Source organism: Malurus melanocephalus, unplaced genomic scaffold, assembly GCF_030028575.1.
Source record: "Malurus melanocephalus ecotype Western Australia unplaced genomic scaffold, MMel_1.1 scaffold_107, whole genome shotgun sequence".
Taxonomy (NCBI): domain Eukaryota; kingdom Metazoa; phylum Chordata; class Aves; order Passeriformes; family Maluridae; genus Malurus; species Malurus melanocephalus.
In genome coordinates this window covers 499795-517960 of record NW_026623339.1, presented here as the reverse complement: position 1 = coordinate 517960, position 18166 = coordinate 499795, and the positions used below count along the sequence as shown (strand labels likewise).

The following is an 18166-nucleotide window of genomic DNA, read 5'->3' as shown; positions in this document are numbered from 1 at the left end:
CCAGGAAATGGTGCATTTTAATTAGTGTTTTAGAGRGAATATATGCAGGTGCTTTCTGGAAGAACTCCTGGTCGGGTTGTTTTTTACACTCCTAAATTTGGGAATAGTGGTTATTGCAGAAATTTCTGTAACACATTAAAAACCCATGTACCAATACAGTATGTGGTCATGCACATAGAGAATTAGGAATCTCTTGTAATTAAGTCCAAGCTAAATAATCAAAGGAACAGATCTGTTCAGTTGAATGAAGTCRTGTTTTCTCAAGGATAGAGAACTTGCTCCAGAATGAATTTTTAGAAAGAAAAACATAATAGTAATAATATCAATAAAAATATACTTACGAAGGAGTTTGTGCTCCAATCCTTTCTAATATTTCTCATAATTGGTTTCTTCATTTTGGAATTCTGAGGTCTTGATCCCTGACTGTCACGATAGAGCACAATCACCATCTTTTGAAATCTGATTGTCAGAGAGGAATCTCTAACAAATTTTTCAGCAATTCTATTTAATATGGAGCAGGACTCAGAAAAATGTGTGTCAGTTTGTCATGCCTGTGCTTGGCATTCAACACATATTAAAGATGAAAAGTCCAGGTATTTTAATGTAAATGTTTCTTGATAAGAAAGTAAAATGTTCATACTTTGCACGAAGTTCTGCAGGAGMAAATTATTTAGTACAATGATGCTTTTGCAATTTGTGTTAGTGGTAAGGCAGTCAGTTCATTTTCAAAAAAACTGTTATTCTTAAGAGCAAAAGAGGTAATTTGGATTCTGAATAAGCTTGAAGCTTTTAAATCTGCAGGAACTTAGTTTATAATTTCCAACATAACAGCTATGAATTTATGTTCTTGAATTATGCATTTTCCAATRGAAATGTATGAGTTTGCTACTCTACTGCCCTGCAATTTGTAAATCTGCAGTAAGGAGGTAAATGCTCAAAATGAAAATATACTCTCTCAGTGGTAGGAAAACACAGAGCAACTCAAGCAATAAAAAGACAGGTTCTGCACATAATTGTGCCTTTCTAAACTATGAGACACCAGCTCCCGCTGAATTTATCGATTTCCAGCAGTGTCTGGAGAGCTGCAAACCTCTGCTTTTGCACTGGAACTTGTCCCCATCCCAGTAAGCTATTTCTTATTCAGGTGAAAATTTGTTATGCATGTTCTTCTAAAAGCAATAGCTTTTAGCAAGAAGGATCAGTAGAATCTTTTCAGTTCTCAATGTTTTTACTTGGAATTGCATTTTTATCTTGTGAGGGAGAGAAGAACAACTTTGAATTCCCATTTAGTCACTGTAATGTTTCCTTTACTTATTGCATGAAAAGAGCRTTTTATCCCTTCAGATATTTTTTCTTGCTTTGCATAAGGTAAAGTTTCACAATAGATTTGGTGGATTAACTTGTTGGTATAACTGGGGTTTTATATCTTTGCCTGATAGTTACAGCATGACTGAATAACTGCAGGTGTGGTTTCTTGGGTAGATTCTTTTCTCAGTGTTAAACGACTACAGAAGAAAAGCTCAGAGCTGAGAGAAAAAAGAAATAATACATAAAATAATATATTCTGGGTTGAAACTATAATTTATTTCACAAAGATAGAGTGTTTTGGGTTTATCAGGCTAAATTAAAATCTTAATAGTAAGTTTGAATTTCCTTTTCAAATATTTTTTCTCGTTCACTATAATAACTTTCTTTGTTTTCCYGTAAAGCCTGTAACACACATTAAGAACCATACTCATCTATTTTGCTTTAAACCCCTCATACACTGAATATTTCATCTGAGTAAGTGTGAGTGGGGAAATTAATCCAGTTATATCTTTWACATTAGTTTCACATGATCCCAAAGCACTGTAAATGGACAGTAATGCAGAGTGACAGCTGCTCTATTAAGAAATCTAATTAAAGTTCATGGGACTCTCATAAAGCCTCTGTACAGTGATGGATGTGAAACCTAAATTGGATCCATGTAAGAGAGAGTATTGGGTGGAATAGTCACAGATTTTGTCAAAGAGTGGATTAAAATGCTGACAGAGCTGATTTATTGTCTTGTAGGTAGAGGAGGCACTAGAAGCTGTGAAAAATGCAACAAATGAGCAAGATTTAGCCAATCGCTTTAAGGAATTTGGGAAAGAAATGGTGAAGCTGAACTACGTCGCTGCGAGGCGACAACAGGTGAGTGCAGAAGTGGTTGGAAAAGTCCTTCTTCATCCTAAAGTTCTCGTGKTTTATGTCCAATCCTGGTTTAAAATGCACAGTGAACAATTAATTGCTGTGTCATGGTCTACAATTTAACCACACTGATTATTTTCAAATGTGATGAAGTTTTTCAAAAGTGCAGTTTCTTTAAGAGTACGTTCCAAGAGACTTAAATTAATACAAGATTGAAGGGTGAAAAAGGGAGTGATTCAGGAGGTTAAGGATGGTTTTAATTTGATGATTACTCCCATTTAATTCTAACCTATGCAGATTTCAGGTCACTCTGACAGCTGGTAAAGCACAAGCTCTTTGCTAGTTCAGTAYAATTCAAATTCAGGAAGAACAGAAATCTACTTTGGGCTTAAAACCATTTTTTTAAAAAAAAATATTCATTTAGCCATTTATTCACTGCTAAGGCACCTGAAAAAAAGCCCAGAAAGTCATGATAACATTTATTCAAGGCCTGTAATACTCTATAATTAAAAAAAGATCATGGGTTAAATAACAGCAGTCAGTACCATCTTATTCTGATAACATATTGTGCAGGATCTGATTCTTGTTGTCAGGGGAAACAAAAGAAAATATCTGTCATGATMTACTAAATATATAAACATTAAATGRTRTGAGGAATAGAACAAAATATGAAGGGGAGGCTGGAAATAACGAGAGGAATATTTGCAGGTCTTTAAGAACKTAAAACATATGGTGTTAGGTCATAGGTTGGACTTGATGATCTCAAAGATCTTTTCCAACCTGGTTAATTCTGTGTTTCTATGATATTCATCTATGTAATACTTCAGTTTTGATTTTTTTTAAAGGTCTACCTTATGATAATTTTAGAAAGGACATGGTTGTAGTAATTAGAAAAATAAGGCACTTGCTATAGGTTGTTTCATTGCCTATATCATCAGATGGAATCAGCAGATGGAATCCAGCTGATCAGGAAGAGTAATTTTGAACACATTATATGCAATTTTTGTGGGTTTTTGCAAAAGGGAAATGTACAGACTGGTACAATATTGTGAGCAGAAAGTAACAGCTATAGTGACACCGAAAGACTGGACTTCCTTGGGCAGGAGGGGAATTATTCCTGTGATTTATGGTGGATTYTGCCATTGATTCCATCTCTGCCAAATCACTKCACGGCATTTATACCTGGATGCTCAAGGCAATACATCCTAACACAAAACCTTTCATTTCCYACTCTGAAAMCTKYGTGTTTTCMTTTAGGAGCTGAAAGACCCTCACTGSAGGGACGAGACACAAAACCTTTCAYTTCCCACTCTGAACCYTGCGTGTTTTSMTTTAGGAGCTGAAAGACCCTCACTGCAGGGACGAGATGGCAGCGGCTCGAGGTGCTCTGAAGAAGAATGCCACCATGTTGTACACGGCATCCCAGGCCTTCCTCCGCCACCCCGACGTCGCGGCCACCAGGGCCAACAGGGACTATGTCTTCAAGCAAGTGCAGGAAGCCATTGCTGGCATCTCCAACGCTGCCCAGGCCACCTCGCCCACCGATGAGAACAAGGGCCACACTGGCATAGGAGAGCTCGCTGCTGCTCTCAATGAGTTTGATGTGAGTATCAGCCTAGTGTGGGAAATGAAGTGTTTCTCCACGCARTCTGTGTGCTTTTAACTCAGTTGTTCTCATGCAGGATTCAGATTTCCSTTTTTACTCACATCCDTTTCTTCAGACTGCAGAGGCAAAGGGCAGACATTGATTTGTGTTGGTTTTAGTGAGGAATAGTTGTTTGCTGCTAATGGGGTGGAATTTTAAGGAGTTATTTGTGCTCGCATGCAGTGGCTGGAATAGTGAGAAATAACTTCTTGTTATCCTTAGGATCTTTGGCAAATCTATAGTTCTAGATAGTGCAAAGTCTGATTAATCTGGCAGTTTAGTTTTGTGACCAAGATCTGGGGTTGGTTGAATGGTRAAATAATGTTTGTCTGGCAAGCCARGAAGGCAAGACAAAAAAATTAAGATAGCAATGGAGCTCAGCGTCCTGGAAACATTAACATTCAACTTGAATMATGAATTATGTTAATCAAAAGATGGAAAAAGCATCTTTCAAACAGAGTTGAGAGCAGTCAGTTCAGCTGTGGGCAAAGTGCTGCAGCCTCTGTTCCAGCAACAGATACAGTTTTGCTTAAGCAACTTTCTTGACAGCTAATTGTTTAACTGTTAATTTCATTAGCAGACCTGTCTGAAGAATTTCCCCTATGTGAGGATTGTTCTTCAGGCAGTGAAAAAAAAAAATTATTGTAGACTGTCTCTGAAAATGTTTTTGTCTTTCATTCTGACTTAAGGCAAAGATTTGTTGAAGTTATTACTAGGGAATGGTGTCCTTTTCACTTTGATTAAGGCACAAGGTTGCAATCCAAGCATCTGTCACATACAATCAGGAGCTGCTCAATCCTGCTGCTTTTRGGGCTGGAAGTGGAGGTGCAGTGCAGTTGCTTCATCTCGTGGCATRTTGGACTGGCCTTGTCACCTGTTCTTACATCTGTGGTTATTCCTGCAATAGCAATTCCTGTGGGTTAAGGTTGAAGGAATTCCATGGGGTTTTCAGGGCCTTCTCAGCTCACAGGTCCCTGGTGGGTAAGATCCTGGGAATAAAATCCCTGTGTGGTCTGACTGTGCTCTGGCTTTTATGTGGAACTTTGCACATTATGGGCAGCAAAGGTTTGTTTGACAAACAGGGACAGCAAACATGTGACTTCTCAGTCCCAAACTGATGATGCTGCTGCTGCCTTCTGGAAAAAAGCTGTTGTTCAATGCAAAGAGAGTCGTTGTGCTTAGTGAAAATAAATGTAGTGAAGACTGTGCGAGACATCTGATATTGTCCCCTGCCTCTATGAGAAYATTCATCCTTTTTCTCCTCAGGTAAAGTCTTTTCCACTTTCTGTAATGTTGCAGGAGCCATGTGTGTGTGTGGGAGATGTATGGCCATAGTAGCGTGTTCTGTTCATAATTAAGTGTGGAAAAACAGCCTTTTTGGAGCATTTTCTCTTTCTCATTTTAGGAGACTAAATGAAAACTTTCTCGTCTGACTTACAAAGATACAGAAATTGAAACAATTTTGTTATCTGTTTTCTAACTCACTGCTTAGGTGTTGGATGAGACTTACTCACACCTAATTTTGCAGCAGAGGTGACATTCCCTAAACTCCAGGGAAAGTCAAAATTTATAGCTGTTTATGGTGGGATGATTGTGAATTTACCTTTAGGTTTACAAGCAAGCAAGCAAGAAAAGTTTCCAGACTAGAGAAAGCATGTAATGAGTAAAAAGATGATGGAGAAAAAATTGGCTTTTTATGCTGGCAGTATATTACTTCAGCAAAGGAAAGGAAGTTTGTATGTTCTAGTGAAAATAATTTTACAGAATATTTATTTTACAGTATCAGTTTTATTGATTGAGATCAGTTTGTATTTGGTATAAGGGGCTCACTAAACCCTGCATTATATGACAATTCTTCTGTATTAATAATAAGTTTACAGGTTTTTTTCTTAGTATTTAACACTTCTCAGTCTCCATTATTTCCCATTTCAGAATCAGTGTTCTGTGGTTTAATGCTTCCAATAACGGCTGTGTGAATAATCTGAGTATTTTATTGATCAAAATATCATCACATGGAAGACAAACAASTGTTCTACCTATCTGAAGCACTTCAGCCATTGTGTTTAACTAAGTCCTATGATCATTGTCACACTTTATACGTTGGTGGCTTGTATGAAGTCATCTGTGGGTTTTTAGCAGCAATGTTTTGGAGATAATTGTAATTTATTGCTTCTCAGAGATATTTACGTGGAAGTAAGGAGGGTTCACAAATTTTTCCTTATTAGATTTTTTCCTTTAAAGTCCTGCTTGAAGCTGATTGATAACGAAAGTACATGTTTAATGCCTTGTTGCTTTGTCCTTTAACTTCAGTGTTCCTCCTTTAATCTGAGCTCATTTAAAACCAGATATTCCTGGTTTGATCAGTAATTTATTATTAAAATTTGGCATCTATTTTATGCTCATTAAATATTTCTGAGTTCTTAATGCAAATGGGGGTGCACAGTTTATTTCCCCTCATGATMCTTGGCCAAATTTATGGAAGTTGGATAGATAAATTTTTGAAGAACTTACTGTGAACTCTGGAAAGGTTCTGTTTTCACTCASGAAATGGTAATTTTGATCTGGTAAGGTCTCATCTGTTCTGGTTATCGAGGGATTGCTGTGTTGRCACATGTTGAGTTGTGGGATGGATTTATCTGGTGTCCTCCCTTATGGTGTGCAGCAGAGATTGGACCTGCACATCACACTGGAGTGTAGTGTGAGGGTAGATAAAGAGAGTGAAATTATTGAGTGAGGAGAAATGAAATGAGAAGGACCAAGAAATCTGTGCAGGGTGAAAACTGAGATGGAGATCAATGGCCTCGACACTGATAAGGGTTTGGYAACTGCACAGTGGTAGAAATATATGTGGGTATTAACATATATATTTACATCTGGATATAACATAAAGGGATAATTTTGTCCAGAGAGGAGCAATGGAGCTGGGGAAGAGTCTGGAGCACCAGGGGTGATTGAGGGAGCTGAGGGGGCTCAGCCTGCATAAAAGGAGGTTCAGGAGGGGCTGAATTCTGCACAACTCCCTGACAGGAGGGGGCAGCCGGGGGGAAGTTGGGCTCTGATCCCAGGGAACAGGGACAGGAGGAGAGGGAACGGCCTCAGGCTGTGCCAGGGAGGGTCAGGCTGGATTTTGGAGAAATTTTCTTTACCCAAAGGRTGGTCAGGCACTGGCACAGCTGCTCAGGGCAGTGGTGGAGTCCCCATCCCTGAAGGGATTTAAAAGCCCTGTGGATGTGGCACCTGGGGACATGGTCAGTGTGGTCTTGGCAGTGTTAGAGTTGGACTGGATGATCCTGAAGGGCTTTTCCATCCCAAACAATTCCATAATTCCATGGTTCTCTCTACACAGCGAGGGCTGCACACAGATTGTCCTCCATGATGGAAGAGGGAGGGGACAAAAATAGTATTTACTGGGCACTTGGGATCTCTGGTGAGTAGGAGGGTGCCTCTGTTCAGAATGTGGACTGGGATTACAATTCCTTATTCCTGAGGAGTGTAGCTGTGTCAGTGGGATGTGCTGCCAACACTTCAGAAGTGCTAATCACTGTGGAAATGCAGATTCTAGGGGTTTCAGACTGGTTAACCTACAATACTTTACATTTTAAGCAATCCTAAATAACTTCCTTTAGATTTTGATATGAAAAATGAGGGTAATCATTCTTGTACACTGCTGTGAGGGTGGGTGTAATGATGTTGTAAATATAAAGCTGTTTACTATGCATGCACYATAACTCCATGAAAAGGATTATTCATTCCTGTGTTGAAGCAAGGCTTGAATTATCTGCAATAAAACTAAATAAAATTTATAAATCCTGTGACTCAGAGAGGGGAGGAAAAGATATTTAAAGGAAAAAAGGACCAAACCCTCTTTTCTCCATTGATTCCAAAAGCAAGTATCTGTTGTTTTCTGTATTGCTCCAGAAAGAACTGATGGGATGGCTTAGCTGACTTTCTGCCTGACTTTTGTGTGTGCAAGTTCTGTCTCCGGCAGTGGAATAAAATAATATTTTATTTGTTAGGTGGATATATAGTGCTTGCTTTTTAATATATGTTAATCCAAACAGGCAAGCCCCATATCTGATGTTGTTTTATCTGATGTTTTAAYATCTTYTAACTTTTTAATRTTGGATTTATTGTTTCTCTGTACTWTGTCTTTAAAGTTGCAGCCCAACAATGTTTGTCCTGTTACATCCTGAACTCCTGGGCCTGTGGGTCACCCCTTTACTCTCTGATTTCTGAGTATGAAAATAATCTGGTTTATAAAGGAATTTAAAGGATTATGAAGGGAAGTGGTCACAGCAGCAAAGCTGGCAGAATTCAGGTAGCATTAAAGTTCTTAGGGACAGGGTGGGATTCTTGGTGTCTTTTGGGGTTAGACTGATTGATCCTTGTGGGTCTCTTCCAACTCAGGCATAATTCTATGATTTACTATGGCTGAAAATTGAAAGAGGTGGTTAAAATRATTTTTAGTACTTGAGGTATTTATGTATTTGGGATAGGTCCCAAGGTACTGAAATTGTACTATTTTTTGTTATGAGGAGCATTTGAACTGAAAAATTGCAGGCAGAGTAACTCAATCTTTAATGAATTTTTGAACAGAGCAAGTCRACCATTTGGGAGATGAGTACATTTGATGAGAAAGAAAGTGTCTGATGACACTGGTCATTGTCCTCCAGGCTGTTAAGTGCAGCTTATAATTAATAAATGAGCTATCAGAACATATTTTGTGAATATATTAATGCTCCTTTAGGAATACTTTKCATGGCTAGAGAATGCAGTGCACCTTAAATAGAGTGAAAGATCTAATAAGTGTGTAATGAGGGGAAAACATTACAGAGAAACTGAAAAGACAAAGTATCTGGGCATAGCAATAGCAAACACTGCTTTTTTTTTTTTGGTCAGAAAATTAAGAGCTGTCAAAATGTGGCAGAAAGAAAGCAGACAGAAGAAATGTTGTATCATTAAGTGACTACCTTTAAAATGTTCTTTTTTTTCACAAATTACTGCTAGATGATCCGAGAATGGAATTTTGCAGAACATTTATGGAATTGCAATTTGCTTGTAAATGTGTTCTTCGGAGAAGTGATTTGTGATTCTGCAGAGMAAAGCACAAAATGTGAGCTACGAAATAAGAATTGAAATGTGGTATTTTTTGCTACTAAAATTCATAAGAAACAATTGCAAAAATATTACTGCACACCCCTCAGCAATTTGGAACCAGACTTGTTGAGCTTGAGTAGCTATAGCCCAAGCAAATGGCAATTTCTGTGTAACAGCTGTTCTATATTGAATTTAACTGGGAAAGCACTGGGGAAAGTGTTCTGTAAATTCAGATAGCCTCATGTATGGATTTGGGTGAAATACTGCAGAATTTCAGGATGGTTTGTGTTGGAAGGGGCATTAAAGATCATCCAGTTCCAACCCCTKCCATGGACAGGGACACCTTCTACTATCCCAAGTTGCTCCAAACCCTGTCCAGCTGATTATTCCCCCTTGTCCTTCACTCTATCCCTTGTCCCCAGTCCCTCTCCAGCTCTTCTGGGGCCCCTTCAGGCCCCAAAAGGGGCTCCAAGATCTCTCTGAGCCTTCTCCAGGTAAACATTCCCAGCTCTCCCAGCCTCGCTCCAGAGCAGGGATGCTCCATTCTCTGATCAACTTTGTGTTCTCATCTGGACTCATTCCCCAAATCACAAATTTCTTGTGTTGGGAGTCCCAAAATCTAGGTTGGACTTTTTTTTTCTGTGGTGCAGCTGAAGTGACTTTTATCCTGCAGTTGTGTCAAACCAACCATTTCCTTTGTGAAAGCAGCCAGGCTGCATCCCACGGTTTCCAAAACTTCAATGCAGTGGTGAGACACTTTGACACTTTCTGCACTTCTCAGATCTCCCCAGAGTGGGGAAAAGTCAGACTTTTAAGAAAATAATAACCAAGAGCAAAATGTTGCATTCTACACTAAGCCCAAAACCTTAATTTGTTTGCAGGGACACATGTTTGAGGATGCTGAACCAATCTTTCAAATGAGGACGAATCAGAGTAAATTTTTTGGGTCCTGATGATGCTGAGAGSCCGAACAAGTTTTTCCTTTCAGTTCTTCTTGCATTTTTCTGCCCATTACAACCCCTTTTGTGTATGTATGGACTTGTTTATTTATTACTAGGGAAAGGTCAGCTCCAGAGTACAAGGGACAGTACTGGAAATGTCAGGATTTTGGTAGAAAACGTGTAGAAAAAATGTGAYCTCTGTAAAGAGAAGCATCCTGGGTAACTATGGATTAGGATCTCATTGCCTTTTATTCCCCTTTAGCAGTGGGAATGGTGCCACTGATCTGCATTTGCTGTATAGGAGCACCATCTAGTGGGCTTCTGGAATTTTTTTAAAAATCTTATCTATTTTTTTTCCCCCTCTGAAATGCTCCTGTATAGTAAATGAGTACTGTGGAGAGATTTACTGATCAAAAATGCTCGTTGTAGTTTAACCACAGCACTGTGCTACCACTTCTTTTGTTGGTAGAAAAAACCTTTTGCCTACACACCAACTGCTGCCTTGCTTCTCTGTCAAATACATTTAACCTGTAGCAGGGCAGTTTATTTACAAAGGAATTTTTGTAGTGAACCCTTATCCACAAAAATTTGTTCAGAGATACTAAAAATACAGCAAAGAAAACCACTTTAAAAACCTAATTATCATTTCTGTAAGCAAATGTGTTTTCTGCAGTAGTACAGTTATTGCATTATTATTCAAATTATTGCAGGTTTCTTTTTTCCTTGTTAAAGAAAGTATGAATATCTGAAGTGTTGCATTAATACAAAATTCTTTTTCAGGTTACATATAATAGCTCGRAAAGAACACTAAGTGAAATGTTCTAATTAGACTACTCTTGCTACTATTTTGCCTGTGTTTATTTAGCACCTCTGAGATGCTTCTGTAGCTTAGGTATGTGAGAAGTGAACACCACCACTATTTCAGGGAAGCAGTATCTCCTTTTACATTTAGAGAACAGTCAGGAGAGGGGGCTGGGAAGGTGGGGTTCAATGCTTCTGCTCGTGGTTGTGCCCTCCTGCCTGGGTGGGATGCTCAYGGAGCTGCTGTGGGTGCATCCAGGCTGGTGTCCCAGAGGGAAAGATCAGGRAATCACAGCTGGAAGCTGGAATTTGGGCTGGAAAGGACCTTAAAGATCATCTGGTTCCACCCCCTGCCATGGGCAGGGCACCTTCTACTGTCCTAAGTTGTTCCAAGCCCTGTCCAACCTGGCMTTGAACACTTSCAGGGATGGGRCACCAATAACAGGCTCACAATTAYRAATTTCTTCCCAATATCCCATCTAACCCTGGCTTTGTCAGTGGGAAGCTGTTCCCCAGGTCCTGTCACTCCATGCCCTTGTCCAAAATCCCATTCCAGCTCTCTTGGAGCCTCCTCTGAGTTATTTCTCTGTTGTTTCATCACTCCAGAGCATCTCATTGGAAGCTGCAGTGTAGCATTGCACTGTCACACTCTCCCTGTTCTTTGAATTTCCACTGTATGGTGTCTCTGTGTAACACAGCAYTGTGGCAGGTAGAAACATTTTGATTTATTGTTGAACAGGAGCTCAACAGCCTTGTTAGCACTGCAGGAGACACGGACAAAGGTACAGAAACCAAACGTGAGAGCACACAGCATTTGTTCTCAMAGACACTTCTGACAAAGAAATACATCAAACACTCTTATTTATACAGTCTTGTCTCCAAGTTACTCAGAACTGGGTCCCTCAGTATATCATGTGCTGCCTTTTACACCAAGGCAGTTTTTCATGCTGTCTTGTGCTTGTGGCATCGYTTATCTAAAATATCTGTCACACTTTTCAGTGGCATTTACCTTGAAAATTGGATTTTCCTTGTGCTAAGGGCAATTGTGTATTTGCTGTCCCTGGAAGTGTTAAAAACCCAGTGGATGTGGCACTTGGGGACACAATTTTGTGCTGAACATGGTGGGTTGATGGTTGGACTTGATGATCTTTGAGGTCTTTTCCAACCTTAATCATCCTGTGATTATGTGATTCCAAGTAATTAAGAACCATGTTAGGAAATGGTCTCTGCCCTGAAGATTTCACATTCTAAATAGCTGAATTAATATGTGTTTAACAAATAAACAAGGCAGAGGTTCTGAAAAACTGCTCAAATTTAAGAGTTTCTGCTTTCTGTAAGACTTTTGGCATCACCACTTGTTAATGAGCAATAAGGCAATTGCACATACTAAAGTAATGAAATTATAAAATGCAGGTAATGATACTGTAATTCCAGTTCTTTTGGAGTTGTAAAATTGTTTAAAATTATTAATTTAATGTTTGCTTTTGCTTGGCTTTATATTTCTAATAATGACTGCAAAGTTTTTTTGGTGTGGTTGAATGAGATTCTAATCCAGATACATGTCATAAAGTTTCAATAATTATGTGCTCTCTGATGATACATTTACATAGGGTGTGTAGCTATTTTCGGTATTTTGCAGTTGAAGTATGAGTAATTTATCCAATATTTTAAATTTCAGAAGTGGTATCCTGTAGTTTATTAGTGTTTGAGAGACTTTATTGCTTTCTGAGCAAGAGAATGTTGCCTTATAGCAGTAATTATTATGAAGAGATCTATTTTCTGAAAGTCTTTATATTTATTAAAACATTGCAATTACTCTGTAAACACACCTTGATACAATTTAAGGAAAAAAAAAAGACTTGAAGAAAAAATAGTTAACTATATTTAGAGCAGATTTTATCAGAAGTTTTAACAGTTTTCTAACAAGTCTTCAATTATATTAAAGTTAATTTTCTTGGATTTTGTTTCAGCAACTGCAGCCAAAAATGATGTATGTTTACAGTAATCTATCTACATTTGTAAAGTGATTTGAAACACTTAATTATAAGAACTTAATTAGGGTATCAGTCCTTGATTTATAGCTCTAATGTTAGTTAACTAATTAGAAATGTAAAATGTTCCAGTTCATTTACATGCATCGTTCATTAAGTGGCTTTTAAGAAGTGATGGGAAATTGCGACTTTTAGAGAAATTTATTTAGAAAGATTCCTGATAACTATTTTTTTCTTCTTTCCAAGAAGATATTATGCCCTTGTTAGTACATGTGTGTGAGTTTTATAGGTGTCAATAACRTAATCTGAAGTTGAATTTTGATAACAAATTTTTCTTTCAAGAGGAGTAATGCTTTTTGTAAGCAAAAAATTGTGTCTCTTTGGTAACTCAACATAGGGAGCTTTCATGGAGCTGGTTCTCATCCCCAGGCTCCTTTTTCCCAAAACTCCAAAACCTGTTTTCCTTGTGAGGTATTTGAGAAAGAGTTTTAAATAGACCTCTAGACTATGATTTATTTATTAAAAGCCATCAGAAAGTAACTACACAATTATTTCTCACATTTTAAGCAAAACTGAGGTTCATGGTATTGGGAGGAGAGGCAACCAGCACAAGGTGATTCTGAGAAAATTCTCAGAAATGAGAATTTCCTCTCACTATGGGTAAGGAAAAAGTCACCCATGATCACTGGTGAAGGTGATCTGACACTCAAAGAGCAGGCAGTGAGGTTTGGAAAATCTCCCGGGATGGAATTCTCATCTCAACTGGATGAAGCCTTGAGCAACCTGGCTTGATGTTAAAGCTAACTGTGTTTAAAGGTAGTGTTTAAAATGTAACYTTCAGGAGTTTGTTCCAACCTAAATTATTCTGAGATCCTGAATTGTCATTAACAGATATCTCAAACAAATAGTTAATAGCAATTAGGCCTCAAAATTAACTATAAATATAAAGTTTTATGCTATATGGATGAAAAAAATTACTGAGCACAACTGAGTGGCTTTTATTTTTCATCAGCTAAGTTTTGATGATCATAAAGATCTCACCTTATTTAGACATAACCCAGAAATATATTCCTTTTTTTACAATTTAGAGTGAGGAAAGCTGTTATTCCTCATCAGGTGCAGGCCCCTGCATTTGCATATGCAAATACCTAAGGAAATGCACGTCCAGATTTCCATATTCTGGGAAGGTCCTTGGATCTCTCAAAGACTGAGTGCAGGGTCTTCCAGAACATCCAAGAAAATTGTGACTCCTGACTTGCTGAGAGGTGTAAGATGTGCTGTTTGAAATTTGCTGTGTAGGTAGAGACCCTTATACCTGTGGCTACGGGGAAGAGGAGTAAAAGGGAAGCATTTTTGGAAGGATTGGTTAGGATTCTGAAACATGCAGTGATTTTATTCAATTTTTTTTTTTTTTTTTTYYTTACGAATTCCATAAGTTGCTTATATGGTTCATTTGGTGTAACTGCAGTCTGGCTGCTGCCATGTGAAATATGAGGCTGTGAAAATGAATTGATACAGTTGATTTCTGAAAATCCTGAGCATTATCCTTTGGCTCAAAAGCCCCATTACATAAATATGCAGAGGCCTAACTCTTGGAAAAGTCATTTCTAATTTAGGTGCTTGTAAAACTGCTCTGCTTACTGCTGTGAAACACAGACCCCAGAAGATACATGTGAGATATTATTTCACATTCTGGCTAATGCAGCATTTTTTTTTCTGCTAAGTCAGCAGTTCCTGGAGCTGGAACAATATGTTATCTGGTTAAAWTTAATCTATTTATTCTTTTATTAAATAATGGATTTTCATAAATTCCTTGTGTTTATTACTATTTAACTGCTGAGGATTCAGTGAAGTTACAGATTTCTCAGGAGTTGATCCTTTCTCATATAGTATAGTAACGAGAGTTATGAGGTTTGGGTGTGAATTGGAAGTTTTACTGAGAAATCAGATCTTTCCTAAGTGCCTTGTCCCACCAAAAGAAAGTATTCACATGGAATCAGGTGTTAGCCTCAGATAAATCCATTTGAGCATTTTCTGATTAATGATAAACAGACAGAGTTTTCAATGCTAAAGACATGTTGATTATGTGTCATGTTCCTAAATTCTAATTTACATTTCAATACACTCTATTGGTTTTGTGGTGTTTATTTTTTCCTTTTCAAATTACTTGTATCATTTGGCTTGTACTTGCTGATTGCTCTTGATATTAAAAGAAATAGACTAATTGTAAAGTTATCAGAACATGGTGAAAACTAAAATGGTTCATTAACAAATCTTACGAGCTTTAAAATAGGTGTGATTATTAGAAATCAGAATGCTTTTACCTTTTTCATTCCTATTTCATTATTTATTTTCTCTAAAGCTCAGAAAACAAATGCACAGTTTACAGAGCATTTTTAGTCCATATGTAATTAGGAAACTTTGCAAGATTTCAAAAAAAGGTTCCTGAATTACACAGGGTTGTAAATGTGCCCAAGAGTGGGAGCAGGTGATTATTGCTTTTSTGTTTCTTACCTTGAACTGCAAAAGGAGAAAAGCAGATAAAAATAGAGTCCAGCAGTGACTCAAAACTCATAAATTTGATTAAGGTTTTACACTGAGAACAGTGGAATCAATGCAGTTTAAACCTAATTGATATTTTGTAGTAAGTTTGGTAGATAAAGTACACAATTGGTTGGCAGTGATCATAAATTARGAATTAACCTTTCTTTATTAGGAAACAATCTTAGAAAAGAAGTTATTTTTCTAGTGGAATGAAGATATTTTGCTTACCAGATGAAATTTGACAAAGATGTTTTTAGACTGTCTTCATGTAGTTGTCTCTTTTTAGTTAACTAATCCAGCACTTTTTTCCTGATTAGAAGCAAAAAAAAGTTTAAAAAAATGCCCTTCAGAATGGAAATCAGAGATGTTTCATATTATTGTCTAAGTGTCATTATCTAGTAATGATTTTCTTGCAGTCTTAAATACCTCAAATTTTTAAATTCATATAATATTGAGGTAATATAGTAACATTTCAGCAGTGTAGGCTGCTTATAAAAATAATCAAAATGAAGGAATTATGRACAGAGAATATTCCATTCTGTCTTCAGGAACAAAAAAAACCTCACACCTTGCATACAAATTTCCTGAACAGCTAAGACATTTTCAGAACATTCAGGGAAGAGTAGTTTGGTTTAGAATCGTGGAATGTTTTGGGTTGGAAAGAACTGTGAGGATCATCTCATTCCACCGTCTGCCATAGGCAAGGAACATCTTCCACCATCCCAGGGTGCTCCAAGCCCCATCCAGCCTGGCCTTGGACACTTCCAGGGGTCCAGGGGCAGCCACAGCTTCTCTGGACAAGTTTGTGAAGAATTATTTTTTGATATATATATATATTTATATGTGTGTGTATCCAACGTTGACTTTTTCAGGAATTTTGTAGATAATTTTTCAAAGAAAGTTTTGACAATCCTTGAGGCCCCTTCCATCATGGTATTCTATGACAATTTACTTACAGGAAAGACTAAAAACCCTCTCAGAAGGCTTCTGGTTGACGGGGACACAAGGTCACGCAGACACCAATATGATGAGCATGATCCGTTTATTTCTAATACAAGCTCCTTTTTATCTACTTTCATAAGCCAGCTTCTCGATATGATTAGTAATGCCTTTCTATATGATTAGTAATTATTCACTGGTTAATTTAACAGTCTGTCTATTACATTTCAGCACATGATTGGTATATTTGCAAAAGTGTGTTTTTGCATGCCTTGCAGTTTCAAATCAAYGTTCTCAGCATTTTGCACTTTCTTCAATCGTCCTATTGTTCTTCAATTGCTCTTTGTTCTTGCTTCTTACTATGTTTCTTCTTCATGGTCAGTCGGTACATGTTACACCTCTGTAGTCACGTCCTCTTCTTTCCCATCYTCTTCTATCTCAYYCTGCTCTATCTTGTGGTCTGGGTTGCTCAGTAACAGCAATTCATGCCCTCSTTCCCACAAAAACCTGTCTAACAGAGATTCACCTGACTGAGATCCTTCTACAGAAGGCACTGCAATAAGTGACACCGCAAAAAATGCCCAAGACCCAGGAACACTAATGATTCTCCCATTTTCCTTTTCCTTCCAGAACAAGATCATCCTCGACCCGATGACGTTCAGCGAGGCGCGGTTCCGGCCGTCGCTGGAGGAGCGTTTGGAGAGCATCATCAGCGGGGCGGCGCTCATGGCCGACTCCTCGTGCACGCGCGACGACCGGCGCGAGCGCATCGTGGCCGAGTGCAACGCCGTGCGCCAGGCGCTGCAGGACCTGCTCTCCGAGTACATGAACAACGTAAGTCACGCTCGCTGCTCGCTCATGAGGTGCTCAGCCTCCCTGAGGCTTCAGCTGCCACTTTGGTGTTTCACAAAAATAGTACTGTGCCTTTGTGCCGAGCATGGAGGTGATGCTGGTTGAGTTGTTGAACTTTTTCACGCGTTGCAAATGTTTAACGAGAGTTTGGTACAATCAGAAGGTGTTGTACCTGCYAAGGAGCTCCGTGCTCCCCATGAATTTTGTGTTACAATTTCTTTTGATGTAACAAATAGCAGCAAGTATTCCTATAGAGGTATAATTTTWTTTTTTTTTWWARRAAAMMRKKGKKRRKWAWKGMAAWKCMRAAGGGCCYGAGAATTATTTTCTCAYTGAAGATGAATRCTGTTAATTTTCAGCATGCTTGTCCATGTAGGATGGTTATTGTGTTTGATTTTTCGGATGTTGCCTATAGATTCTTGTGAGACATTGACTCTTTGATGTGTGGGTTAAACCACTGAAGGTTTCACTCACTGGTGGAGCCATGAAACACTCAGTTGCCATGAGAGTAGTGAGTTCAGCACTAGTGCTGCTCACACAATCTTAAAAACAGCATTCTGTGTAGAATTCCAGAGGTGCTGAATTGTTTAACGTGGTATTAACTGGCAGTGCATAACCGATATTGTGCACAGCTTATCCCAGAAAATTCTCTCTACCCAACATTGTGTATTAAAACTCAAATGTTCTGTGAGCTTTGCAGGATGTGTGAAGAAGTTCAAAGCATCATTAACAACCTCTTTTAAAATGAAAATGTTTGATAAGAGGTATCAAACTGAGCATCCTCTACTTTGTTGTTTCTTGCCTTTGGTTGCTCCCAGAGTATCACATGGCACATTTTGATCCTGTTTTGCTGGAATCATCAAAATAATGCCAAAGAGRCTGTTGGAGGATAGACCTTTAATGTTGTTATTTTCATTGGTACTGTTACAGTTGTTAGAGTGATGCAGTTCAGTATTAACACTGCACACTTCAGTCCTTTAGTCATTTCATTTTACAGTTCAGACTTAAATGCTGCTTTTCAAAGATACTGTTCCATATGATAGAGTCACCTCAAGGAATAGCTGTTTGATGGTGCAGAATTGAAAAGCATTATTTGCTTCTTAGTTTTTCTGAAGTGATGGTTGACAGGTTCTTGTGAGAGCTTGAATGAAGGTGAAGTTTGTGCTGCGCTGTTATGGCTTTGAAGT

The 18166-nt window shown here is 38.2% G+C and overlaps 1 protein-coding gene across 2 annotated transcripts in view; it reads left to right on the top strand.

Annotated features, from left to right (window-relative positions):
- CTNNA2 (catenin alpha 2) overlaps positions 1-18166 on the top strand; it is a 447877-nt gene that overhangs the window by 112821 nt on the left and 316890 nt on the right. For both annotated transcript variants that reach the window (XM_057369301.1, XM_057369302.1), the window contains exons 5-7: positions 2053-2172; positions 3506-3772; positions 16758-16961. In XM_057369301.1, coding sequence (XP_057225284.1) covers positions 2053-2172; positions 3506-3772; positions 16758-16961 — 591 coding nt within the window. The remainder of the gene's footprint in view (positions 1-2052; positions 2173-3505; positions 3773-16757; positions 16962-18166) is intronic.